The 27979-nt window shown below is 43.1% G+C and overlaps 1 protein-coding gene across 1 annotated transcript; it reads right to left on the bottom strand.

Annotated features, from left to right (window-relative positions):
- Positions 1 to 375: 375 nt before the first annotated feature.
- Positions 376 to 24178, bottom strand: LOC133127483 (C-1-tetrahydrofolate synthase, cytoplasmic-like). Its single transcript, XM_061240416.1, has 28 exons — positions 23947 to 24178; positions 20833 to 20917; positions 19569 to 19628; positions 19373 to 19426; positions 18169 to 18305; positions 17113 to 17213; positions 16455 to 16591; positions 16081 to 16192; positions 15829 to 15956; positions 14770 to 14867; positions 14388 to 14561; positions 13904 to 14040; positions 13593 to 13639; positions 12977 to 13084; positions 12736 to 12810; positions 11982 to 12084; positions 10789 to 10865; positions 10390 to 10530; positions 9775 to 9843; positions 9116 to 9227; positions 8483 to 8622; positions 7893 to 7934; positions 6420 to 6520; positions 5870 to 6047; positions 4981 to 5088; positions 4402 to 4554; positions 3278 to 3388; positions 376 to 2761 (listed from the first exon to the last, which is right to left on the bottom strand). The coding sequence occupies exons 1-27, from the start codon at positions 23982 to 23984 to the stop codon at positions 3299 to 3301; spliced, it is 2805 nt and encodes a 934-aa protein (XP_061096400.1). The 5' UTR covers positions 23985 to 24178; the 3' UTR covers positions 376 to 2761; positions 3278 to 3298.
- Positions 24179 to 27979: the final 3801 nt, after the last annotated feature.

Below are 27979 nucleotides of genomic sequence, written 5' to 3'. Positions count from 1 at the left end.
GCAATTTGCATGCACCCAATTAGGTGAAGCTTATTTGTCTGACGTACGTGTCGGCTTTGAATGCTGAAGCACACATTATCACGGTTACGTGTAATTTTCTAATAATTTTCTAAATGATTAGAAAATTTTAAAACTACCAAGCAGCTGTGGTCTCTGCATATGGTTAGCGGCGACAAGGGACCAAGAGCTTGGTCCTGTGGCTGATGTCAGGCAGGCATTAATCAGTCTAATATGCTGGCGTTCATTCGCTCTCACGCAGGCGTTAAGTGAACAGAAGTGTGCAATAATGTAGACACGAGGCAAACATTAGAGATGCTTAATATTAAGATGTAGATTTCTATGGGACCAAAAATCAACTCTTCGCTTACAAATGAAAACAATCTTCCAGCATGTTTATTTCCAAAATCCACTGTTTGACAAAGTTCTCCAGACAGTTATCTGTTGTACAACATGTCTATTTGTAGCTTTCGACAGCCGCTTTAGACAGTTAGACATAGCATGAATATATGGCCACCCTGCTTGTCTTTAAAATCGACCAAATCCAAAGACAGCATCTCACTCTAATACATGACTAAAACAAGTAAAACGGTTCATTTATGGTCTTAAATTCACAGTTCTAAGCCATTCATCATTAGACTACTGAAACAATGCAAATAATGCACATTCGTTACAGTCCAACAGGCTATATGGGAGATGACACCAGTGCGAGTCTGACCTAGAAGTGACAAGGCATACAGTGGATGATAGTGCAGTATAAAGGTTCATGAACTGAGTTTGTAACTCAAAGGTTGAGGGTTTAATTTCCAGCTGAGGCTCTGCGACTGTACCCTTGAGCAAGTACTTTAACTGTTGAACTGAACTGCTTAAATAAAAATATATATTGTATATACTGTATATTAATATATAAAATTAGATTGCATGCAATCTGTGTATATTACTCAGATTAAAGGCACATGCAAGATTTTCACCATGAAAATATGATAAAACACATATGCTCAGTCATTATAATACATTGGCATTGTTCACTTCTGCCCAATACTTTTTTTGTCTGCTTGTATTTGTCATTCTAAAAATGGTTCGGGACATTTCGAGGCATGGCCCTTTTTTCTTTCTGTGCTGTGTCAGAGAAGCATGTGTCCAATACATTGAACTCTGTGGTCCAACAATAGAAGAGGAGGACGAGGGCAAGAGGAGACGTGTATGGATTGACTACTACAATGTTGAGCTGGGTTTGCAAGTGACTGCTTGACTGGTATGAATAAGTACAAACACAAGTGGCATCATTACATTACATTATTGGCATTTGGCAGACGCTCTTATCCAGAGCAACATACAACAAAATGCAAAGGACATACCCATCACCAGGAACAAGTGCACTGAAAGACCCTAGAGGGAAGTACAGTTTCAAGCGCTAAGAATACAAGAAAGATAAGGACTCGGGCCTATTTGATTAATCTGACAATGGTTTATATCTAAAACAGTTTTTATACAGAACAACATAACATAATGACACATTTAATGGCAAGTCAGTTTAATGGCTAGCTAAATGGCTTTTGTGGAAAGCAACTCCGAAATGAAGCAGAATCATTAGACTGCGTTTTTCTTAGTTCATTGCTATCACACGGTAGTCTGCAATACTGTGTCAGATACACAGCTACCAACGGCTGGCCAGAATCAATTTTGTATAATATGCCTTCATAAATCTCAATTAAATAGTTCCTCCAGACAGCGTATACTCCAATTTCTCATAACAGATATTCACACTGCAGGAAAAATTAGTTTTTTTATTATAGCTAACACAGACATTAGCAGCAATTGAATATCTCATTACCCTGTATCACATGCAAATTAAGAACTTGTCTGCACATTCTAGCAGGAAGTTTTGATTAAAACTGTGAGAAGAATGAGAATATCACTATGGTCTGGAGATAAAGGTTCGTAACAATGATTGGACGGTTTAACCAACAGCTCTAAATGTGTATGAGTGGGCTGGTCATCCATGAAGGCAGGCTACATCTGAACTTGAACAGAATCAGCCTCTCCAGCAAACACCATTAGACAGGTCTTATTTTAGCTGCCATTATTATTGTGATATGGGCCACTGGGAATGCTTTGCAAAATGAAGACAGATGGGCATGAGATCAGTAATGTGGAGAAACCAAAAAGGTCACTACAATTATTATTGAGAGACAGATAACAAAATAACCCTCAGTGGACACAGATCGCCACTGATCATGACATTCAAGACGGGATTACACATCTGTCTAAATTGAAGATATAAAATAGAATTTAAATTTATTTCTTTCAACATTTAATTTAATAGTGTCAGTTTACAGTAGAAAAGACGCTATCACATGTTCAAATTTCATTTTACAATCTTGCCTTTAGTACACTTCTGTCAAATTATATCCAGATTAGACCACTAAGAAAACAAACCGAAAGCCAATGTTTGTAAAAACTGTCGCATGTCCTCCTTTGAGACAAAATTGTACACACCAAGGCTGAACTACAAATTCAAAGGATCTGGGAAAGGACTTCTGTAATTACAAACCCAGCAGACAGAGAGTAAACAAAAGTTGCAATGGCCAATGCCTAGGCATCAGTGCTGTGTGTTTCAAGATATCAGTTATCCACTACAAAAAATCTAATCATTGTATTGGTAGAAGTGAAAGGCTTCCGAGTTACAAAAAGGAAATGATTCCATCACATTTCACAAGAATTTTGTGGAGGCTGTTGATCTCCTCCAAGCAGCATACAGGTCCTGAACATGATGGGAGACATGGGAGAGAGGGAGGGCGAGGGAGAGAAAATGGAGGAGAGAAAGGTCAGGCAAGCCACAAAACAATTATTAAAGCATCAGTAATCTGGTTTTAAAAAGCACAGAAAACTTTGCAAATGGCTAGAGAGATGGCATCAGCTGAACCTGGATTGTGCTTTGTTGCACTGCATCTCATTTACTGTCCTTTTATTTCAAGTTCAATAATAGAAAATACAGTACAACTCTGTTTGCAAAATAAACAAGTGAACGAAAAATAATTAAATAAAAGTAAATCTGAAATTACTATTGTTATTAATACCATAAGGTGCTTCCTCATTCATTGCAATGCTAGTTTCCACATTAGGATCAAATTAAAATGCTTCACAGCTTGTGCATATGGAGATTTACAAGTATAGAAACCTAAACCCCATAAATATACTATTTGATTCAAACATGCATCTCAGCCTACAAAATTCTTTCTAGTCTGCACTTTCCCGTAAAACATGTCTGCTTTCTTACCTGTACACCTATGCACTCCTCTTAGAAGAGGCCATTGACCTGCTCAGTCTCCGGGTCCAGGTCAATGTCGTAGAAGCAGGGTCTGGTGGGTAACCCAGGCATTGTGCTCATCTACACCAGACAGAAAAACAAACACGTTTCTTGAAATAAAATGGCACTTAACCATTAGCAGAAATAATTACCGCCAAACTGGCTAAATCCACCAGGTGTTGTGAAAGATGTACATGTTTGTGCAATGGCAGATGGAGGGAATTCTAAAGTAGCCTTGAAGTGCATTCATGTCTCCTATGCTGGTTCAGCTCCCTGTGAAACACCTGTTCTCCTTCCGCAACACCATGTCGGCCATGGCTAAATCAACACGTCTTAAAACCCTCAAAGATACGTTTTTAACAATTCATCTGGCATAGCAGATGAATCTGTAGAGTCCCCGAGGCTCTTCAAATCCTGTTTTTTTTCTGGGCAGTGATTGAAGGTAGTTTCACTAAACACTCTTGCATTTTGATATTGAAATTCTGACATTTCTGACCAAATCCTTTTTGGATTGTGGATCCCTTTTTATGACTGTCGCGGAAAAATGGTAATGCCCTAGTCGGTTGTTAATAAAAGAGTAAATACAAGACCATCTACAGGTTATTAAATATCATTCTCAGGGCATCAAAGTAATTTGGATGCCCTGGACTGGAGTCAAACTCCAGTCCTGGAGGGTTGCAGTGTCTGCAGGTGTTTGTGGTTTCCTTTGAATCAGCAGCCAGTTGAGGCTTTGAGAACATAATTACTTAAATTTGACCATGCAAAACAAGAAATAATCAATGGGGGCGAAAACTTTCTGAATGCAGGGTACTGTATATTACATATCCAGGGAAGTTCTTAGACTGAAAAGTGCCATTCTCTCAAAAAATAATCAGCAGTCCACCACTTGTGTGAAGTATTATTTTCTTTTTCTTTTTTAAACTGTTGGGAAGTGTTATTTTTTTAGGATTAGGATTTTTGTTGTTATTTTAAGCAATAACAATACGAGGATATGATCATTGCAAGGAGACAAATGTGATAAGAGGAAAAAGTATATAAAGTAAGTAAAATAAATAGAAATAAAAGTTGGAAGTATCGGAAGGTGTGGTGCTCACCGTGCCAACCAGTGGGAAGAGGAATCCAGCGCCCACACTGGCACGGATATCGCGGATTGGGAGAATGAACCCCGTGGGCACGCCCTTCTTCTCCGGGTCATGGGACAGGGAGAGATGAGTCTTGGCCATGCAAATGGGCAAATTCCCAAAGCCCTAAAAACAATGCAGAATTAAGCAAACAGGGTCATTTCAACAATCCCATAATGAAATAACATGGTGATTAAACACAATCGCTCCAGATATATAATTTGCCAAAAAGTTAATGGTATTAGCATTTCCCCAAATTCGTGCAGGATTGTAAAGCCTTTTAGTTTCTGATCAATTTCAAATCCACATGTCGCCTCAAGATGTAAATTGACTGAATAACCTTTGCAGTTAAACAGTACTGGTTGGCATTTAAACTTAGGCATGGCCTGCCTTCTCCGTCTACACAGGACACAGAATCTGCGGACGTACACACAGTCAAACACACACACAGACAGACACATTGCTAAATGCAAACTCCATGCCCCTGTTCCCCCAGACACACAGCTACCTACATACAAAACACCCCCCGCCTCTACGATGCTGGTCTCTCACCTGTTTGGTGTAGAGTTCCACCTTGTTTTGAGCTTCAGGAAGGAGTTCTATATCATCCGCACCGTAGATCTTCTGAGCAATGATCCTGATCTTTTCAACGATGGGTAGCTTTGAGACACACACACACGTGCACAAACAATATGTCTTACTCAGACATAATAAGAATAAGTCTTACTCAGAGAAATGTAAATATTCTGTAAATAAACTGTACATACTGCATGAATAACCGTTTATACAACTGGGTGTTCTCTGCAACAATTCAGGTTAAGCAAACGCACTGTTCAAAGGTAGCTACAACCCAGGACTGAAATCTGACACACAGGGGTTACAAATCGGATTTACATACAACCACATCCGCCTTGAAATATGAGGGAAAAATGTATTAAATTCATGTTTCAAGGGGCAAGCTATTCTGCTGCTGTAGCCAGGCTCAGTTCCTACAAATCCCTGGTTTCCCACTGAGAGCATTAGCTCCAGCACACAACTGACAGGTGTGGTGCTGTGGGGAAATGTGCTATTTCACACAGTCTATCTCTGGGTGTCTGAGCTGGATTCACTCTGACTGTCAGAGGGGAAGAGAATGCCACAGGCCTCACATTGACATATGCATAGCACATGCTGCCTTATTAACGCCGTTTTATATTCAACGCACAGGGGGAATTCGCGTTTTAAAGACACTATAATAGATTTGTTTAAAAGGCTGTGGTCGATGATGAATCTGCAAACATAATCTCTCTTATTCTAATGTGAAAATGTGGTTGAGAGAAATCAGATGGTTGGCATAATTAAAATAATAATAATAATAATAAAAAACAACAGAAAATTCAATCAACTTGCAGAGCACATGCATTGTGTTTGAATAAACATGGCCTGGCATGCCAGCCCTTACCTCCACGTCGTAGAGGAACCTGAAATTACTGGGTGCGTTGGCTGCCTTCTGCACGGCCTGCCCTAGGGCCACCGCACCAGCGCCCCCTTCAGCCCAGTGAGAGCAGCGCACTGCATCAAAGGCTCCCGCAGACTTGGCTAAGCTGCACACTAGATCCAACTCAGCTTCTGTGTCGGTTCTGAAGTCACATCAATCAGGCAGAGTAAAAAAAAAAAAAAAAAAAAAAAAAAAACAATTTCACAATTTCCAATTTATGCAATAGATCCCAGGACTTCAAGTGCAGGGAAATTGCAGTTCTATGAGAAACTGGGTTGAAAGGACCAAACGAAAAAAACTGTATTCCAGTTATAACATAATTAAAACATTTGCCTTCAGGCCTATGAAACTCAAATTAAAATGTATCTTCGACCAACTTTCTAACTGGTTTAAAATTTACCTAGTGTGACTGAGGATAACCACAATCGAATTAATGGAGACAGTGCAAGAGGAAGAATGGAGCAAACAAAGGGGCTGGCCAGGTTAGCAGGCAGGACGGTGCATGGTTACTCACTTGAAGGCGTTCACAGCCACCACTACAGGAACCCCGAAGGTCTTGGCGTTCTCCACCTGCTTCTTCAGGTTACTGCAGCCTTTCTCCAGCAGTTCAAGGTTCTACAGAAGGTGGCGGTATGTACGGTTACCATGACAGCATTTCACATGAGACCACTCTCAACCAGAGCCATTACGCAAATGAATGCATTTCTATATAGAGCCGGACACTCGGGCAACAAGTGATCAATAAGTGCAAAGTATTCATCGTATTGTGAGAAGTGCATTTCTTTGACAAAAACTTACCAATTTTGTCATTTTGTAAAAAAGGTTTTGTCATTGTATCTCTAATGTACATGTATATATCAGCGGAAATGTTCCATTTTCAAGCAGAAATATTCTGAATAGTTTGATGCCATCTAGCAACACAAAGCCACACAAGGATCATACTCTAACTATTGATACCAATGTTAGAGGACTCGCAACACTGAATGAGTGCAAAGAAAATGTCACTAGTAATGTGTTTACAAGAGCATGATGGTGCTCATAGAGAAGCTCTGTCGTTGATTCAAAAGATAAAAGCAAATAACAGATGTTGTTTCTGAGCAATCTGAGGAAAGTCACTGACAGAAAAAAAAAAGATATTGAGGAGACATCCCAGGTATGGGTGTTGGGAATACCTGGGATGAATAAATCATAACCATAGCCCATGTAGAAGGTAGTGAGGAAAGCTGGAGACTGATGTTTAAACCTGTAACACTATTTGTTTAATAACTTTGGAATCCAGTGACATTCGAGAAGTAATCACGGGTCAATGTTGTATTGCATTGCAAATAATGTTGCAAAACAAAATGATACTGCAAATTTCAAAGTGCACAGATAAGCTAGCCAGTTTTACCAGTTTGGCCATTTTCTCACCGGACCTATACAATTAAAGGCTTCGAATGGCCTTGAGACACGAAAATGGCTCTATTTCTTGTAGCTGCATACCCATTTCTCAGCACCTTGTAATCGACGTTTATGGGCGTTACCCACCACAAAATTGCGAAAGAAGGCATTTCATTCATTTGACTGCGTAATTGGTAATAGTCTTAATAGACTAGTCGTTAATATATTGGTATCTGAGACTGCAAACGAGTTTCCTAAGTAAGTAGCGTTTCCTTAGTAAATCTGGCCCTCGATATCCATCAACTGAAATAAGAAACCCAATAAAATAATAAGGGCTCAAATTTTTCAGCAGCTATGTAAACCCTATCAACATTTTTTTAACAAATAGTCAAGCACTACATCCTGTGCTTGATGGGCCTCAAATCCACAGTTTGAGTGGACGTGCTTGGTAGAGTGGATGCTATTGGTACGGGGTGAACTGGCACTGAACATCTATAAAACATGTCTATTGAGATAGCTTTCAGTTCATCCTAAAAAATGCTAATACACTGGGCAACACGATTTTCATGACACACGCCCTTGTACATGGGCACATAGGGCAAATTACCTCTTCTGTGTACTCTTTACGTAGTGGCATCCCCGCTGTGACCTACAATAAAACAGCAGACGTCATTTGAGAGTAACAGACACCAGCTGCATCGCAATGAGCAGAGAGGTAGAGGAACCATCACACCCTGACTGAACCCAACAAGCCTCATTTTCTCAGACCAAACACACAATTCTCAGTGGGAACAAATGACGTGAATGTACAGCAGGCCAGAAAATCAATGAGGCCTTTTTAAATAATCTCCAAGAGGCAGTAGTGCCCAGGAAATGTTAATATATTCAAAGGAATGCATTTGTATTCAGGTAGAGACAAAGATATCGTCTATGCAAACTCCCAAAGATACCCAACGAAACGAGAGGATCTCCTGTTTGTATGCACTAGCGGTCATTCCAGGTGGTGTACATTCGCTGAATTTAAATGAGTCTGAAGTCTAAACAGAGTCTATAATTCCAAAGTTTTAGAATACAAAAAATACAGAATGCACATATTGGATTATGCGCCCTGTAATATAACAGATTTCTGGCCAAGCTTAGCATTCAACCAGACATTACAGATTCTCGCCCGAGGACCAGCCCCTTGTGCTCACTGACCGTGGGGCCGCCTCCGTGCATCTTGAGGGCTCTGACCGTGGCCACCAGCACCACGACATGCGGCCGCAGGCCTGAGTATCGGCACTTGATGTTGAAGAACTTCTCCATGCCGATGTCTGCCCCAAAGCCAGCCTCGGTCACTGTGAGACAGGAGTAATCAGGCCTCAGTCACTGTGAGACCGGAATAATCAGCAGGGAAACTCCAGGAAAGGGAAAATGTACTGTGGGGGGCTCTAGAGACTGTTCTGGGGCTATTGGGAATAATAAAGCGCCTCCATTCCAATTTGTGTACAATGCCGTTTCAATTTTGGGAGAAGAGTTCATATTTTAGGGGCCAACTGCTATTTGTCTGAGCTGTTTGTAAAATGATTTCCCACAGGACATGACGTATCTTTTTGCATAACTATTGGATGCTAAATGTTAACATAGCTGAACAAAGGAGGGGGAGCTCTTGGGGCGGTGTTGGGAACCTAACATCATTGCTCTTTGTGAACGTTTTGCATGCGCTTTAGATACTAAAACCAGGAAGAGAACGCCGATGCCCGTGGGCAGAATTAATAATACTTGTCGTCACTGAAATGAAGTAGAACACACGGTAACATCCCAGTGGCACTGAACAACAGACTGACTCACCAACAAATCCTTCGGGGCCCACCAGCTTCAAGGCAATTTTATCAGCCAAGATGGAGGAGTTGCCATGAGCGATGTTGGCAAATGGACCTGCATGAACAAACACAGGAGTTCCCTGGAGAGAGAAGACCCCTCAGCGGTTAGGCAGCAGACAGAAGTCTCCCATTGCACAAACACTGCTACATGTCAGCACTGAGGCCTGCTTCTCTCCAATTTCATACAAAGCCACCAGTGAATTCCTCAACAGGCTGACAGCTACTTCTACACCTTGAGATTAGTAAATAACAGACCGATTATATATGACACAAAGCTTAATTTAACATGGCCATTAACAAGCTGTCGGTTTACAACAGAGATAATGTCACAAGCACAAATGTGAATAAGAACATAAAAACATAAAAGACACGCTTGTCCAACTGACTAGGGAGAGGAAGAATAGAGGAACCACGCAAAGAAGACCATCTCTGAGACATTGTGAAAATAGCCTAGCAGCAATCACCAGCTAGTTTGCGCCTGGCTTTCTTTGTGTGAAATTACTGCAGGGCAACCCAAACAGCATTACGGAATCTAAAATAATGAGCAAGCATGATGGACAGTACAGAGCACACAGGGCCCATGAAGTTGGGTCTTGATTGGACACCGTGACTGGGTGTTCCGCCTACCTCCAGAGTCTGCATCAGGTTCGGTTTGATCGCGTCCCTCATCAGAACGGTCAGTGCCCCGCTCACACCCTGTAGAGGGCAGAGGACAGTGCATATTCAACACAAAGGACAGGCCAACCCCTCAGCCTCCAAAAGTTTATCACACAATTCTCTAGCCCTGACATTCCAATGCCTCCCCTATATTTATCAGAGGCAAAGATACTCTTCCCAAGATGTTCTGAACAGCATTAGCAACATGTTTCAAACTTTGTATTCACTATATAGCAAGTAATAAAGTTATCTAAACAAAAAAGAACTAAGATACACTGTTCTGGTTACACTGCAAAAACCAAAAAACAAAAAGTCAATCAACAAGTATTTTAGTCATATTTAGAATTAAATTTGATTTCTATGCTTTTTGCTAAATAAGGCAAAATATTGCCAATGAGAATGGCAGTGGGGAAGAATATTTCACTGGACTTAAAACAAGCTAATAGTTTCTACATGAGAAAAGATAAAGTCTCATTGATTTTAGCAGCGTAGCATACAGTATCAGACATTGCCAGAGCACACAGCTGGCTGGGGGAGAGGCAGAGGCGACTGCTGAACAACACGTGACATCACGTGAGCGCTCACCAGGTCCTCAGCGGTGACGGGCTCCCCGCTGCGGCTGCTGGCCACCACCATCTTGGCCAGCCGCTGCCGCATGTCCTCCAGGCTGCTGGTCAGGGCCAGCACGGCCATTATCTCGCTTGCCACCGAGATGTCGAACTGCGTCTGGGGGAGCACAGCGCGTAATTTGAGCCACGCCACAACTGCCACTCTAGGGCTCGCCGGCCCTAGACCACCAAAGGCATTGCTGCGTTACTTCAGTCGTGACAGAGTGGCTCCACAGTCACATGCCTATCATTTGATGATTCTGAAGGTGACTTGCTATGTAGGCCACTCTGTCAGGATCGTTTGCTTTTTCTTATCAGTTTATGCAACACAATCTGTAGTGTGCCAAAGTTCACATTTTCCAGCTGGCTTCATTACCGTCCTTGTGATTCCCTTTTCTGTAGCAGACTGGCCGACGGTGATCTTCCTGAGGAACCGGTCATTGGTGTCCATCACTGCAATAAAATCACATCTGCATAACTATAAACCACTGGAAGAAATTTTAACTAGTCATTGCTGTCTTTAGGGCGGCAGGGATGGTGCAGTGGGTAGCACTGCCGCCTCACAGCAAGGAGGTCCTGGGTTCGAATCCCCGTCAGCCGGGGCCTCTCTGTGTATAATTTGCATGTTCTCCCCGTGTTCGCGTGGGTTTCCTCCGGGTACTCCGGTTTCCTCCCACAGTCCAAAGACATGCAGGTTAGGCTGACTGGAGAGTCTAAATTACCCGTAGGTATGAGTGAATGGTGTGTGTGCCCTGCGATGGACTGGCGACCTGCCCAGGGTGAATTCCTGCCTTTCGCCCAATGTATGCTGGGATAGGCTCCAGCCCCCCTGTGACCCTGTTCAGGATAAGCGGGTTAGGATAATGAATGAATAAATTAATAATTGCTGTGTTTACAGGTGTTATTAGCATTAGACTGTTAAGATTTTGATATAAGGACCGCAGATGGGGGGGCCCTCCAAATATATTTTGTCCCAGGCCTGAGAATTCATAGCTGTGGCCCTGATAAGGACACAATGTAATCTTGGTCAACAGACCACAGACCTCGACCTGAAACCTAAACTGAGGAAAATACAAGCATACGGGACTGATATATAAAGTAGAGAAGATGACATACAGTTTTACAGATTTAGCTCTTTTGAGTCTGCACTTTCCCCCACTTTGCTCCAAATCCACCCTAAGCCAAAGTCCTAGACTCAAGGACAAGGACCTGGAGGGATGAGGTCCACCCTGCCCTTGCACTAAGGTCAATGTGGGATACCCTTCAAGTTACCTTACGCCGCAAGAGCCTTAAGGTTTTCAAACATCGCAAATCCTTGAACAAATTTATTTAAAGCCTTCATAAGCATCACAGCTGGCCATCGCAAAATCGAAGAACTTTTTTCTGGCTTTTTTATTCTCACTGGAAAACGTCCATTTTGAAGCACTATGCGACAACTTACTAATAAACGGCATTTATGCCAAAATAAAGATCGACTGATTGATCTCACACTTCGCCAACCTGTTTTATGATGTAAGTGGGTGCACACACACACACACACACACACACACACACACTTCAGTCTGGTACCTCTCTGCCAGGTGATGGTGTCTGGGTCGATGTCCAGCCGGACAAAGCGGGTTATCTCTTCGTCTGTCAGGGTGGAGGGGTCAGATTTCTCAATGCCCAGCCTCTGCAAGAAGAACAAAGAAAAGCAGATCAACAACTCCACATTCGGCACCAGTCACTGAAACATAATGACTAAGCAATCTCATTCCCTTAGGCATCCATTTTGGAGTGTCACCAGTCTCTCGTCTCTGGAGCTGGGTTTTGCAACAGTTTGATTAATGACAGGCGAGCACTGGGGCCAGATGGGAGATGGGAGATTGCAAACGTTACGGCATGTACACATCACATTTACTCGCTTGACAGACCCATTATGAAAGGGAATTAAGTGCACAAACACTTGACAAGATGTTCTAAGTACTCATCAATACTATAATTAAGAATAGGAAGTTGTACCAAATACGTTTCTCAAAACTTTCCCCAGGCTTTAACTGTGGCCAAAGCTGCAAAACGGTGTGGCATAAATCACCTTGGGTGAAAAATAAAAAAGAGTTTTGAGATTATGTGTACATAAATATGCATCGTAAGCGATTACAATTAAAAGTGCAATAGAATATCTTTAATATTTTATAAAAAATCTCAATCGGAATGGGAAAAGGTTTCAGGACTGATCTCTTCCTGCTGGCCACTTGAGACAGTCTGGTTAGGGAATGCTGACCATACTGTCAATAGGTTGAGAACAACAGAAATTGAGGGACCAAAAATATAGTGTATTCACCTGCAGTCTATTGAGCTGGATGGGTGAGAAGTTCCTCTGTCCAGCGCTGAGGGGGACCAGTCGATTGAAGAGAGCCTGAGAGGAACAGGCTGGATTATCTCTAATGCACTGAATGCACAACGAAGCCACTGTACGTTTACGGAAAAGCACACTGACTGACAGTTACAGTGTATGAAGGGGCCAGCCTCCCCAGCTACGAGGCCATGGTGAAGATTAAAATGGGGAATAATTTGGTCTTCACCTTGTCGGACTGCGTGGCCTCGTGGAACATGCGGGCGTCGATGGCGGCAGCCACCAGGTTGTTGGCGGCAGTGATGGCGTGGATGTCGCCAGTGAGGTGGAGGTTGAACTAGAATCAATAAGATGGGAAATTTTGGCACCATGTACTGTATTTCAACCTCTGCTTACCGAATCCACTTATTCAGGGTGAATCAAATGGCGAGCATTTTGTTTTGCAGTTATCTTTAGCAGCATAGTCAATTTGCTTAGTAGGACTGAATCAGACAGGCAGCCGGAAGAAATACAATACAAACACAGACAACTGCCACTAAACCACTTTTTTTCTTTAAACACATTTAATTAAATTAGACTGAAAATTTGATTAGTTTTGCTCAAGTAAAAAGAAAATACAATGTATTGTGTTGTTGCACAATAAAATAGAAAATCATATCTGAAGGACAATTATTCATTCATACATGCCATTTGTTTAAACACTGGATATTCGCTGAAGTAGTGGCCCATCTCGTAATTCAATCTGCCTAGGGGTGCACAACTCTGCTCATTAACTGCCACAGTACACTGGTACCCTTCATGAACCCCTCCAGAGCCTATGTATTCCGTATAGGTCAATCCCGTACCTCTTCCATAGGAATGACTTGGGAATATCCACCTCCTGCAGCGCCACCTGAGTACAGAATCTGTAGGTTTATCATCATTGAAACGCATGACCATAAACCAGGGGTGCACAGAAGTTGGCAAAGAATCTTGAAGCAGATCGGCCCTTGCTGTGCACCCCTGGCATAAACATATGCATCTACAGTAAGTGATAACTTCATAAACCAATTTAATCCCGTAAATTCATATATCAAAGTACAGATCAAATGGCATCTTTCATTGAGGACAGATTGAAATACAGATTGTGGCGTGATTGAGCAATAACCTCGCTCACCTTTGATCCCGAAGGTGGGGCCCTGGGAGGGTTGGCGGACGCAGGCGAAGACGTTGAGTTTCAGGTGAGCTCCCAGCGCCTGCACCAGGCCCACCGTGGTGGTGCTCTTCCCCTCCCCCAGGGGTGTGGGCGTGATTCTGGAGGGATGCAAACCACATCGCTCGGTCAAGAAGGGAGAGATTACAGCAGCCATGCCAAAGCGGCATCATGTCTGTCATGTGACCCATGCGACTGATTACTCTCCTCTCTGCTGCTCTGAAACAAAAATTCTGCTGGTTAAAGGAATTTGAGTGCTGCTCATCTATTAACATAATGAATGGAGGTGATGAGAGCGTGATTGAATGAGTGTGCGAGAGAGAGGGAGAGAGAGAGAGAGAGAGAGAGAGAGAGAGAGAGAGAGAGAGAGAGAGAGAGAGAGAGAGAGAGAGAGAGAGAGAGAGAGAGAGAGAGAGAGAGGGAAAGAGAAAAAATAGGGGGGTCTCACCCTGTGACCACCACATATTTCCCATCGGGCTGTGCTTGCAGGCGCTTGATGGTCTGCAGCTGGACCTTAGCTTTGGTCTTCCCATACAGCTCCACCTCGTCGGAGAGCAGACCGACCTCCCTGGCTAGGCGGTCGATGGGCTTGGGTGTGCAGGAGCGGGAGATCACAATGTCGCTGCGGGAGGCAGGGGTCACGCCATCATTTATTAACCAGCAGAAACAAGAGCTTGCAAATGTCAGCTCCTGAGGATGCCATTTTCATAGTCCTCACAAAAACATGAGCACAACCAAATCCTTGTGTCCGGTCGACAGCACACATTATTTATGGTCAGCCGTGGGGAACGTAACCAGCAGGATAAAAACAGCCTAAGCGCGAGCTGTACCTTGGCACAGGTTTCTGTAGGTTCAGTTCCGTGTAGGAGATACTCCACTTCCCTGGCTGGTACTGTTCCAGGAAGCGCTTGGCACTCTGCACCGTGTTCTGAGGAAACAATCACACTCGGAATAAAGGACCCCGGTTAAAAACTGAACTCGTAAGCTGCGAGGAAAGCAAAGATAATGCGTTTACACTTCCTGAGGGGAGAAAACAATTACAGCTTCATTTCGGCAAACAACGTGTAAGTAAACATTCTGTCTTGAATTCAGAGAACTGCAGCATTTAAACAGAAGAAAGAGAAAATTACCGTGTTGTCATTTGTTTTTCCACATAGTACAGCCTTCTTTGCCACAGAGAGAACACCATCGTCATATATTTTTTTGAACAGCAATTCAGATTTGTATGCCCATTGCCATAAAGTCCTCTGTCAATTTACACTAGAATGTAAATTGACAGAGCAAGGAGCCAGACTGAGCTTCTTCTGACTTTGCAGTAGACCAGCCAGGCATTGTGCTGGATGACCACCCCGCGTATGTAACCAGTGCAGGGAAGCTGCTGGCTCCTGGCCTGAACTGTTGCTCACAGATTCGCTTGCATAGTGAAACAGGGGATATTCAGTCAGCCTTTCTTGTCTGGCGCTATGGCCAATTCTGCACTCCACAGGACTCCTAGCCACAGATGGCCTGGCACATCAGGGACAGACTCTGGCTAGATTCATCACCGTTCCAAGGACTAGGACAGGGAGAGTCACAGGGTGTGCTGGTTTTTGTTGTTATTCAGCACTTAATTGATCAATGAAAGCAGTTGATTACAGCACTCACTGTAGCTGTCCAGGACCAATATTGCTTTTTGAAGAGCAATAGCATCATATATTTTTCACACAGTATGCAAAAATCCCTGGATTAAACACAAGGCAGTGGAGTTTCAAACAAAACTGCCAAAGACCTTATTCTGATAGGAAACCTTCAACTCCTCCCTAACCGGATCCAATAATATGACTCCAGATGTGACTGATTAACCCTTTGCGATTGGCTGGTTCCTAACCAATCACCCCAATCATGCTTACCTGCATGAGCATGGCAACAGTCATTGGGCCCACACCCCCAGGGACTGGGGTGATGAACCCCGCTCGCTCCTTGGCAGAGGCGTACTCCACGTCACCCACCACACGCTTGCCGCTTGGCTTGGTGCTGTCTGGGAGACAGAGACAGAGGGCGCCCTCACACCCAGCCTCTGCACTGCACCAATGGACACGACTCAGAGGAAGGAGCTCAGAAACTGAAAAATCTTTTGTTATGTTTGACCCCTCGGCCCCTACCTGGGACGTGGTTGATGCCGCAGTCGATGACCACCGCTCCCTCCTTTATCCACTCTCCCTTCACCATCTCCGCCTTCCCGGCCCCGACAACCAAGATGTCCGCCCTGCCCACCTGGAGGGGAGAAGGCATCGTTGTTCAACTGCAGACCACGCTGAACTTTCCGGAGCAACGTGGGTTAATAACAATATCAGGCCCTGTGATATCCTCACAGGCTAACTTTGCTAATGCCAGAAGCAGAAGTGGGCGCTTGCCGTATATATATTTAATGGGGTTTTGGCATGTCTTCGTGGAAAGGTGTTTCTGTGGAGGCTCTTTGTGTCACTCGCTGCTTGGTGGCGTCTCTTTGTGGAGGTTCGCTTCGTGAGCCTCTCACCTCAGCAGCGAGGTCGGTGGTCTTGGAGTGGCAGGTGGTCACGGTGGCGTGGCTCCAGAGGAGGAGGTCTCGCATAGGCGAGCCCACAATCTTGCTGCGCCCAATCACCACGGCGTTCTTCCCTGCTACGGACACGCCTACGCGGAACAGAGAGTTAACGGATGACTCAAATGTGCCAACACTGTCTGGTTTGGCCATTTCCCTTCTGCCTGCCCTTTGCAGAGGCCTGAGTTTAAGCTTAGTGCTTTCACTACGTGTGCTGAATTACATTTCATTACTTTACTTCAGCGCTATTCAACTCCACGTCCCGCAGTGTCTGCAGGTATTTGCTCCCACCGTGCGCTACACCAGCTGATTTCACCAATTATTTAACCTGCGTGGTTCAGATAATAAGCCAGTTAGTGAAAACAGGTGGTGTAGCGCACGGTTGAAGCAAATACCTGCACGCTGAGGCCCGCAGGACACAGAGTTGAGCAGTGCTGCTTTATTTACTCATAGGGCAGACTGCACACGACACACTACTCTTCTTCAGTCACAGAAAACGAATGCTGCAAAGGCTGTGCAACGGCTGAGGGAGCCAATGAAAGTCTCTGACGTGCCCACACTGAAGCCAGCGTATTTACTTCCCTGTAATGAATGGATTTCATGCGGTGCCCACCTGTCTGCCTGATGAGCTCCATGCAGCCGTTGGGAGTGCAAGGCAGGAAGCAGCTGCCAATGTCCCCACGAGAGAGCTTCCCCGCGTTTATACTGGTTAGACTGGGAATACGCACACATACATACATACACACACACACATACACATACACACAAACACACAAACAATTATACAAAAAAAAAAAAAATCAGATGACACAACTGTATGGACTGCCTGCTCGTTATTTCATAGCACCCATCTACCATGTCTCCTCCAAAACACATTCTGCCAGCTAATTGTTCCTTTCACTCTGCAGTCCAATGACTCTGTAAACCAGCGGATTGGATTTGAAATGAAAAAAAAATGTTGGTTAAAGTGCAGACAGTCAATTTGAGAGAATTTCCATTCATATCAGGTAATCTGTGCAGGAATTACATCCCTTTTTATACATAGTTCTCCCCATTTTCAGGGACCAAAAGTAATTGGACAGTTTGCTTCTAAGCTGTTTCTGATTAGTTTGGTGTATTTAATGGCGTCCTTAGTGCAGGTATAAGAAAGCTTTCAGTGCCTAGTCTTGATTCTAGGCTTTTGATTGCCTTTGGAGTCTATTATCAGCATTCATCAACATAAGGACCAGAGTTGTGTCAAGGAAGACATTGAGAGGCTGAGAAATAAGAAAACAGCAGACATTGGCCAAACAATAGGCTTCTTTGAATGTATAAAGTGACAGCCTGCACTTTATTCATTCGTATTCATTGATTCATTTTAAATCCAATCTGCTGGAGTGCAGAGCCAAAAACAGATGCAAAGACTCAGAGTGCCTGCAAACAGAGGTGCTTGAACTTATAGTGCTCATCATCCAAAGGGCACAGTTTTCTCCATCTGGTCCATAAGTAAACTGAGCTCATGACAGCCAGTTGGATATTGCGCACAAGACGGCAATAAGACCTGGCAAAGGACCCTCTTGCTTAACATATAAACAGTCACTGGAGAAGCGGGCTTCTGTATTCAAAACCACATTTCCATCTCGGCCTGACTGACAGAGCACACATATTGTTTTGGGGGAAAGGGTCTCACCCATCAACATCTTTCTCTGGTGCCACAGCATTGGTGACCTTCTCGGTGTCAATGGTGTGGATGGAGTCCAGGGGCAGTTGGACGATGAGACCGTGGACAGCAGTGTTCTCATTAACCTCTGTGATACTGCGCAGGACCTGAAGGAGGAAGAGAGTGAGAGAGCGAAGACCACAGAGTGGAACAGACACATAAATTCTTCAGCACACTTCTGAACACCAGGCCCCTACTGATCCACCAATGGAACCATGCACTCTCTTGGTTACTGTTGCTATGCCGGACAGGTTTTTCATAAACATAAACAACGTGAGCAGATGGCATGAGACAGCTTTTGCTGTGTTTTCATGCTTTTCTGAAATTTTCAGAGTGATTCTGCTCTCCAAAGTTACACAAAAAACACAAAAAGAGGAGCTATAATACAGCTACAATACAATTAACCAATCAGTTATTAATTAATTTTTGTGCTAGTTTGCATGCATGATGGTACTCTCTGCTGTAATTACTTATAGCTACTACTTAAAAGATAATACATTCAGAGTAACCTCACACACTCCACAGTGCGGTTGTTTTTGCAGCATTTCAGTTTTTACAACTGCTCATAGCTAGCCAACAAGCAACCTGGCCGTTAAAAGTAGCAAGATGGCAGGTTACCATGTGTAGGTGTCTAGCTAATTAGCTATAAAAGGAAGACAAACCGCTTGTAGAAGAGCTTACTGAAGATGATCCTCATGCAGCTAGATAGCCAACAGCAATGGCATTTTTTTTCAGAGACATTTCATCTTACAGTATATGACTGCTGTACCCTAGAACCTGGGATGACTAAGAGGCAGGGAGGGGGTCCCCAATTCAAAGGGTTGTAAACCCCTGTCCTAGAGCAAAGTACTGAAACTGTATTGCTCAAGCAAATATCCAAAGGTATGCTCAACATAATATAGGGGGGCAGAGTAGAATAATGGTTAGGAAACTGGGCTTAAAACTTGATCCACAGCTCCGGCACTACTGTTGTACCATTCAGCTAGGTACTTAACCTGAATTGCCTCAGTAGAAATGTCTAGCTGTATGAATGGATTTGGGAAAAATGCAATCTCTGCAAGTTGTTCTGTATAAGAGTGTCTGTAAAACTGGAAGCCATTTTGCCAAGTTTTTCTGAATAAGAGCACCAAGAAAAATAATTCAATGCAGAATGTCATTGGCGGGTTGTACTCACTTCGTCCTCTGTAGCGGTTTTTGGCAGCCTCAAGTGATTGGCATTGATCCCAATCTTGAAAAGCAAGGACAGTGTTAAGTGATGTACAAAGGACAACTCCTCTAAATGTAATATAGCCAGTGTTAACACAGCGACACCATTAACCCCTGAAGAGACTAATAGCATCAACTTTTCGTCTCCGTTCCCCACCCTTTACCTCTGCCGCAGCTTTCAGCTTCATGCTGATGTACAGGTTGGAGTCCTCTCGGTCCCCCACCTGGAAAGCAGAACATGTCACTCTTTAAAGGGGCAGTTCCCCCAATGTTTCTGTATGTAAGACCTCTGTCGAAAGCTTTAGTCCTTGCAGTCGTGCATCTTGGCTTCATGCGTGTCCAGCTTCGTTTTACTTCCGGTTCGTCTCTTTGAAAAGGCTGGTGATTATACCGATGTGGGTAGCTCTGCAACCCTTTGCGTTTGTGACTGTGGATTAGTGATTGCTTAATTTACTTGGGTATGACCGTATTTGTGTTCGACTTAAGACTCTCACCTAGCCCTTTAGCTTTGTTTGCCGTTTGGATTTCGTGTACGACAATTGCCTTGTTTGTTTTTGACATTGACTCTCGCCTTGCCAGTTTTTATTTGTTCGCTGATTGGATTTTGACCCTCCCTTAAGACTCTAATTCTTGCCCAGCCATTCTTGATCTGTTCGCCCCGGTGCCTCACTCGTGATCGACCCTGTTCGACCACCCGGACTGTACCTTTGATTTGCCCCTCCTAGAGGGTTTGTGTCGATTTTGGAGCACCATATCTTTGGCATTACACAATTCTAAAGATATATTACCATTCTTGTGAAGAATGGCTTGTGTAAAATCCTGCATAGTCTGCCGTTAGCTTCAGTTCACCATGTATTTGAGCTTAAACAGTCTTTCCCATTCAGGGCTTCTGCTGTATGAAAGAACATGACAGAATCCGAATTGCATTAAAAACAACCTCCTTTTTCACTTGATATATTTTCATGCAAAATACTTCAGTGGAATTCAGGCTCATTAAAAAAAAGACAGTTCAAATTGCATTCTGTCTAGATTACATGACAAGTAGTACATTGTTAAAACTATTCTTCTGACTCATTTCTATACTAATATTTTTCATATTTTACTTGTACTTCCATTGTTAGCGCATAATACTAAAACTGAATCAGCCTATTTTATTCTCCTTGGTACAGCAGCTCTGAATTAGTGTTCATTTGCTTTGAAAATGCTGAGATATCAGGCCTTAAGCGCCGGAAGGATTAAATGTTTTCCAATGCAGCCCCAGACAACTGACCTTAAGCTAGTGGGTGAAGGTCACTAATATTAAATTATGCCTTACCTGTCATCCGCCTGAGGCAGCAAGTAAGGAAAAAAGAAAGGAAGAGTGAGGGGATGTCAGGTGGCCGGTACCAGAGAGATTAGGTATGCAACTAAAAAGAACCTCTCACAAACCTGTAAGACCACAAGGCCCGGGCGAAAATCTGGCAACTGGCTCTTCATCTGCTCCACATCCTTCTTCAGCTGTCCTCTCACCTGCCTGGTAACGACAGAACAAACACCCCATCAGCTCAGCACATCCATGACCAGGCATCGCCCAAGGGACAGAATTGTCATGACTGTCTCATACAGAGACTTCTTAATTCCTCAGAGCACTGCAGACAAAGCCCGGCACTCCAGCATCTCTTCATTCGTCATAATATAAGGACGCTGCCAGAATTAAAGGTGTGCAGGGGATGACACAAAGCAACACAGAGCACAGAGAATGGGCATCTCAGATGGACATGCTATGTCTGTAGAAAATAAAGTGGAAAGTGTCTGCGCAGGGGTTGTGAGTGAGAGAGTGTAAGTGAGAGAGTGAGAGGGAGAATGAGACAGAGAGAGCGAGAAACTCCTCCAAGAGTAGGCTAATGCCAGTTTATTCAACATTTTCTGCCACTACAGTCATCTCATGCTTGCTCAGGGGCCCTGCTGTAGGTACAGTTCAGGTCTATGGGGTAATCATGGCTATGCCGTAGGTGCAAATCCTGCAGCTAAGGAGACAATGGTTAAACTGTGACCAAGGGGAAAGTGCTATCTAAGGGCAAGGCCCACAAGAGCCAATCAAAATACAGCCAATGTGCAAGCTGGCCAATCAAAATGCATGATGGATGGGAGTGCACAATCTTTTTTTGGACACACATGGACAGGATCCAAAGAGCTGCTTTGGTGTGAGGCCAGAGGGCTGTGCTGCCCGTTGCAGGAGAGCCGCCCTTTCATGGCTCCCCGACTGGGTTCATGGCAGCTTTTAAAAGTCTGATCACATCTTGCTTTTTTTGCTCGCAATGTTTCACATCAATTAGCACAGAATTGCCTGCGTGTGACATATAAGCCTGATATAAAAGACAAAATAATGGCTTCACGGGCAGTGACTTCAACATTAAGGTTTGAAGGATAGTCAAGTACAGACAAAGACAGAGGAGATCTATGGATAGTGAAGAATCTACACCTCACATTTTCAGCTTTTAGATGTGGCAACTAACAACCACAGTAACGCACAAGTGGCCGCAGCTTTTTGGAGACTGAAATGCAAACTACTCTGTCAGAATACAATTGCCACAAAGGCAGACATCTTCACCCAATTTGGACAGTCCTTTCCGTGGACACAGTGAGGTAATGACAGTCTAGCATCGATAATAATGTATAAATGGCAGCAAGAGCTGGTATGATCTACTTTGTCACAGGAAATGCTAAATAAAAGGAACATGTATTTTATGATATTGTAAGGGGATAAATTATTATACTTATAACTTATTATACAGCTTCATGCTGTTAAGAAGGATCCCAAACACTACCCAAAATACACATAATTCCATTACATTTTGCAATAGAAATCTTAGGTTTAGGTGATGCCAATTGCACTTCACCAGGCTTTGCAATATTCCCCTTATCCAGTCAGTATCTGATAAAGTGAGTGAGGAACAACCTTTGTTCTCTTATCAAAAACACAATGTCACAAATAAGACCGAGGCCAGGCAACATTTTGACTTAATTGTAAATCAGTCGCATGACTGTTTGAAGATAATAGACACACCCACAAGTATGTGACCTGCAAACAGTGCCAAACAAGAACAGATTCATTCATTTCAACCACATGAATGCAATTCATAAAATTAAGTACAATCACATGGATGCAGTGGTTATATGCAGTGAACCCTCAAGCCCTACTGTCCTCCATGATTCATGAATTGCCTCTGGCAATGTGATTTGGGACGGCAAATTAAAAGGCTCATAGTGAATGGGTTTGGAAGGCCAGCTTTTGTTAAATCTGTGAGTAGTTACTGGTGGGATGGCCAAAATGAGAAGCACACTGCCAGGTCGTGTGACATGCATAAACTTTTCACGAAAAGGACAGGACACGAATATAGCTTATTAAATGAATCAGGTGGCAAGGAAGGCCTGCGACTTTGAACACGTTTTACAGATTTTAGTCATTTCAGTTTGAAGAAAAGTGAAGGGTATTTGATGGCAAGTGTTGAAATGCAGACTAAGAATTATCCAGCTTCATATCGGACGTGTTGTCACAATTTAAAACTCCAATTAGAATTGATGTCATGAGTAAAAATTCAGACTGGTCCCTCGATTAATGTTAATAGCCGAATCATGACTAACGTAACTTAGCCGAGACAATAAGCCAACAGTTCCATCGTCATTTACAAGAGTTCGTTTGCACGAGATGAAATGGCCAATAGTCCACTCGTGTGCTAAAGACAGCTAACCAACAACCTTTCGGACGTTACAGGCAGCTAACGTTAGCAATGCAATATGAACCTGCAGTAAGTTACCCTTTGACAATCCACACAGGAATGGGTTTTAGTAGCATGCATAACGTGAATTACGCTAGCGGGGTATTCACTGTAAAAACCTTTCAAAAGTAGGGCAGATGCATAGTATCCCACAAATTGACCCCCCTGTTTTCCATTAGTTTCCCAAACATGAATGTGGCAGAAGCTGACAACCTATATGGCTAGCTATAAAATGGTGCATGTATGAATGGTGTTGTTAGCTAGCTAGAATTTCTGCCTGTAACTTCTGCAGACGCAGACACGACTAATCGAGCTGTATATCCACAAAATATACAACAATACGAAACGTTAGTAGCTAGCTAGTGTCGTTGCATATAACGGTGCATTTACTGTGGATAGCTAGATTGCTAACGTTAACTGAACGAAACCCTTTAACGTTAGCATGATTGCTTAATAAAGTTCGACAGCACGTGGCTGCAAGTTTGAAAGTCACAACAGTATCTACAATTTAGAGAATCGCCAGTTAAATAACACGCGGCCACTACTGTTATCCAATTGTAGGCCTATAATACTAATAAGAAGAATGTTGCTAACGTTAGCGAGGCACTTCTTCATGTTCAACTCCTACCGCTAAATTAGTTATATTGACGTGAGCTAGTTGGTCTCTCGCATATGCCAGCTAAAACACAGCTAGATAGCTAGTTAGCTAACGTTTAAATGTATGTGATCTTTGCAACGAGCCAAAAAAGGATTAAAATAAACAATGTAACGTAGTGCAACTCACGCAGAAACCTCTTTTCCCCTGATGATTTGCGCAGGCATTGTTGCAGTAGTCTCGGGGTATATGCCGCTCTTACTAAACTTATTTCAGTGAGGATTCACTTGAAGATTTATTTTGCTAAATTGAGATCTGCTTGTACCTACCACATGGCATTTCAATACAAAATGCTTATGTACATTCAGAAATCGCCTAATAGCAAGGGCACGAAATGGAGGCGGAGCGTCCAACTGGCCAGTACATGCGAACCTTCAAACTCTTCCCGTGTAACCAATGTACAACAACCATTTCAGATGTGGCGGTAAAACGACACGCGGATGTTACAAAGGGCAAACTGATTTATCGATCGCAAAGTTCCAAAATAAGTGCATTGCTTTCTGTCAGACTTAGGTATTATATGTAAATGTGGACTATACACTGTTATGTAGTCAGTATAACATTGCAGAATATTGCCACGATAACGTTACATGACTCGACCCTAAAACCAGAACTAAAGCGGTCGGCACATAGCTTTTCATGTAGCCTACTTAGTATAGAAGAACGTTACAGTTGTGAAAATTAGCTCATCATATAAAATGATAATAAAATAACTAGCCTACTATTCTGAACGAGCTCATTTAATGTGGCAGATAGGCTACTTGTCAGTTTGCCTATACTTTTACCTGTAGCCTACTTTTCAATTTATCTTCAGGCATAGGTCTGGAATTTAACGTTCATTAGACTGCCCCAAATCTGCCAGTCCACTGCTGGGCGTGAACAGCAGGAGCTTCAGTCACAAAGACTGCTGAACTGGCTTGTGTTTCAATAGGAACAGTGACTAGAGTGACATCTGCATTTAGATCTATTGGGAAAGACATCAGTAAATATGGTCAGAAATTGTGGTCGAATGCATACATTCAATTACCATGATGATTGTGCATTAGTGTGATATGTAAGGAAAAACAAGATAAACTCCTTCCAGGACATGATCAGACTGTCAGCAAGAACAGTCTGTTGACAACTACATAGAGATATTATAGTAGGGTTGCAGTGCATAAACCCCTTGTTGCAAAGATAAATACACATTTGAGATTTCAGTGATGAAAAAAATAAAAAAAAGGTACTGGGGATGTGGAAAAAAGGGATATGGTCAGATGACTTCACCATAATCTTGACAAGTGAGTGAGTGCATGTGTGACGTACACAGAGAGAATGGTACAGGCCTGAATGCTTGACTCCTACAGTGAGTTTTGTCCGGTGGCTCTGTTATGGTGTGGGGGGCATTTTCCTGGCATGGTTTGGGCGGGAGTGGTCCAAAATGTGTCCCTTAACCTTGTCAAGCATTAGAGGAAAAGTGCAATTATTGTATTATAATAACTTGAATCACCTCAGTAATAAATTTGTGATTGAAAAGCCCAGGGCATTAGCAGGCTGCTTCATCAAGAACAGTCTATCAACAACTTCAGTTTCCTTTATTTTGGCAGTAACCTGGATGGGATTTTATGTTCAAGAATTAGAGGATCAGCTACATTTTGTGCATTTATGGTGACAAATTATGATTAAAATAGGTATGTTAATGATACAGATGCATAACACCACTGTCAGGTAATTGTGCTGGTCTCCGGGTTATAACAGTCGGCTGTGGCCCACCCATTTTGTGTGGTTTATGAATTATTTCTGCCATCTACTGGCAGTGAATTGCTAATGACAGTAAATTGTACGGTTGATGGAACAATTGGCCTTACAATATTGTGTCCAAAATATAAAACCTTTGGTTAGTTTCATTCAAATACATTTGCCATTTTTAAAGAACTATGGAATTGAAAGACTCTTCCAGCTGGGTATAATACTGTAATGTGTGTGGAAATGGCAAAGTGACAATAGAAATGATATTGTCTTCAGCACATGCATGGCTAGGCATAGTATGGTCTTTGAAATGTATGGTACAATGTATACAGTAGTTTACAGAATTTGGGAAGCAGTGCAGGATTTTATGTGAAACAGCACATGAGCTGGTCAGAGAAGGAGAAGATTTGTTGTGAAAGTTTCTTTGTGTGGAAAAGGCCTAGAATAAACAAGTCTCAAAGACACAAAGGACAGAATCAGTAGGATGAGGGTGTAGGGTCCTCGCACGGGGCTCCAAATTATGTAGGGTCCTCGCACGGGCCGCCAAATAACGTAGGGATTTTACTCTCTACGAAACCAGGGCGCCAGTTAAAGTTATGTAGCAGTATAACTGCAAAAAGTAATCACTCATAAAATTACTGTTATCAGAAATATCCAACCACAAATTCAAATTCCTATTAATTAAAATAACCAATATTAATGATTGAACATACCGATAACCTGAAGGTTGGAAGTTCTTCGAAAGACTGCTTTAACTCGGCTCTCATGTCTGTGATTCCAAAAAGGACACCGGAGTTTAATAAAATATATATTAAACAACGTACAAACACAGAACAGATAAACTAACGGGAATTAGTAGGGGAAGTTAGGGTGTGTGTGCATGTGTGTGGGTGGGCACAAGCGCGCGTGTCGCTTGAACAAAGGAAAGGTAAAAGTGGGAGTAGCTAGCTTGGGTAAGCTAGAGTTCTGGGTGTGTTAATGAGTTTCAGTGTTAGCTGTGAGAAGAGCGACTACTTGTGTAGTTTACTCTATATATGCACGAAAGACGACGAATCAATTCACGCACATACACGGCTAACAGAATACATTCAAATGGTAAGACGGCAAATATAGAAACACAGATTCAAAATAACAGTTAAGACTAAGCTAACACTGGCTATGCCTGCAAATGCTTGCGTATGCAAGTGCATACGCATTGCTGGATCCAACAGACGTGCTGTCCTTATAGGAGCCGCAATGGTGCTGTGAATGCGTGTCCTGGAGAGGTGCGCAAAGCTGGGGCGTTCCCGTCTTAGCCGCGCGTTGTTGTCTGGTCCGCTCGGTTGCTGGAAGGATGTTCGTTGGTCCCTTTTCCGGGTGGAAAAGTTCGTTGCTGTTGTTCTTTGGTGAGTTTTGCAGGGGTAAACTGATGTATCGTTCCGCGTACACCAGTTTCCACTCGCTATAGGCCACGGAGTTACCGCGAGGTAATTGGGTGTGTCCGTAGGCCTGGTAGTGCGCTGTGCAGCATTCAGCCTCTGTCCGAGTCTCGGAGCAGATGAGCTGAAGCGAATGGCCAAAAAGGGTGCGGCGAAGAGAGTGATGAGAAGAAGCAGAAGAGAGATCCCAAGAACTTGTCTTGCTCTACGGAAAGTTTATTGCTCCCGCCATTACTGGATTGGCTGAACCAAGTTAGACGTCATTCGTGGTGGACGTCGCAGAATTTTCCTGTGGGAATGTGGAAGTTGTAGTCCCTACAAGGGATTAGAAGGGAGATGTATTTTAAGGCCACTTAGATACTTGCTACCGTACTTTGACACTGGGAATTTGTGGACTGAACGCATAATGTAGGTGCTGATTTAACAATTTAATGGTTGAGATATGTAGTTGAGAATTTGGTAGAATAATGTTTCTCACGAATCATGTAACTTCTAATGCCATAAAAGGATAATGAGCTTGTTATGCCTGTATAATTTAGATTTTGTGCTCACACAGACACACACAATTACTAACTGTACTCCATCATATAGTTGTTGCCATATCACTGTGTAATTTCTGCATCACATAAATGCCCATGCACACTGAAACTGCCATACATTATAAGATTTTTTTTGTTTCTATGTCTAGATCCATTCTTCATTGTATATTGCTCTGAAAACGAACATCTGCTAAATGCCTGTAATGTAATGTAATGTACATTTAGATTTTCTATAAATGGGAAATTGCAAACTTCTAAATTAAACTTTGGGCCGTATTGTCGTGAGCCCGGACCCCCATGCTGAGCTCAGACCTCACGTTCCCACGAGCAGTACCCCACGAGGAGGTGTCTCAGAGACGAACTCTCTTTTCCTTTAAGTACTTTCGAACGTCCTGGAGAACTGGTAAGTTCTACTGAACTTCCAGCCCAGTCTCGAAGTGAAGTGGTGTGATGCAACGCTGTTATATGATCTCCTGT

Source organism: Conger conger, chromosome 1 (assembly GCF_963514075.1).
Source record: "Conger conger chromosome 1, fConCon1.1, whole genome shotgun sequence".
Lineage (NCBI taxonomy): Eukaryota > Metazoa > Chordata > Actinopteri > Anguilliformes > Congridae > Conger > Conger conger.
Note: the sequence above shows the minus strand (reverse complement) of the source record. Positions and strands in the feature narration are given on the sequence as shown.

Coding starts and splice junctions, on each gene's coding strand:
- LOC133127483 (XM_061240416.1), bottom strand. CDS start 23,984: ATGCCTGCGCAAATCATCAGGGGAAAAGAGGTTTCTGC. Junction 8,623..9,115: donor GGGCCCCGAAGGATTTGTTG/GTGAGTCAGTCT, acceptor CCTGTCTCACAG/TGACCGAGGCTGGCTTTGGG. Junction 6,048..6,419: donor GTGGCTGTGAACGCCTTCAA/GTGAGTAACCAT, acceptor ATGTGACTTCAG/AACCGACACAGAAGCTGAGT.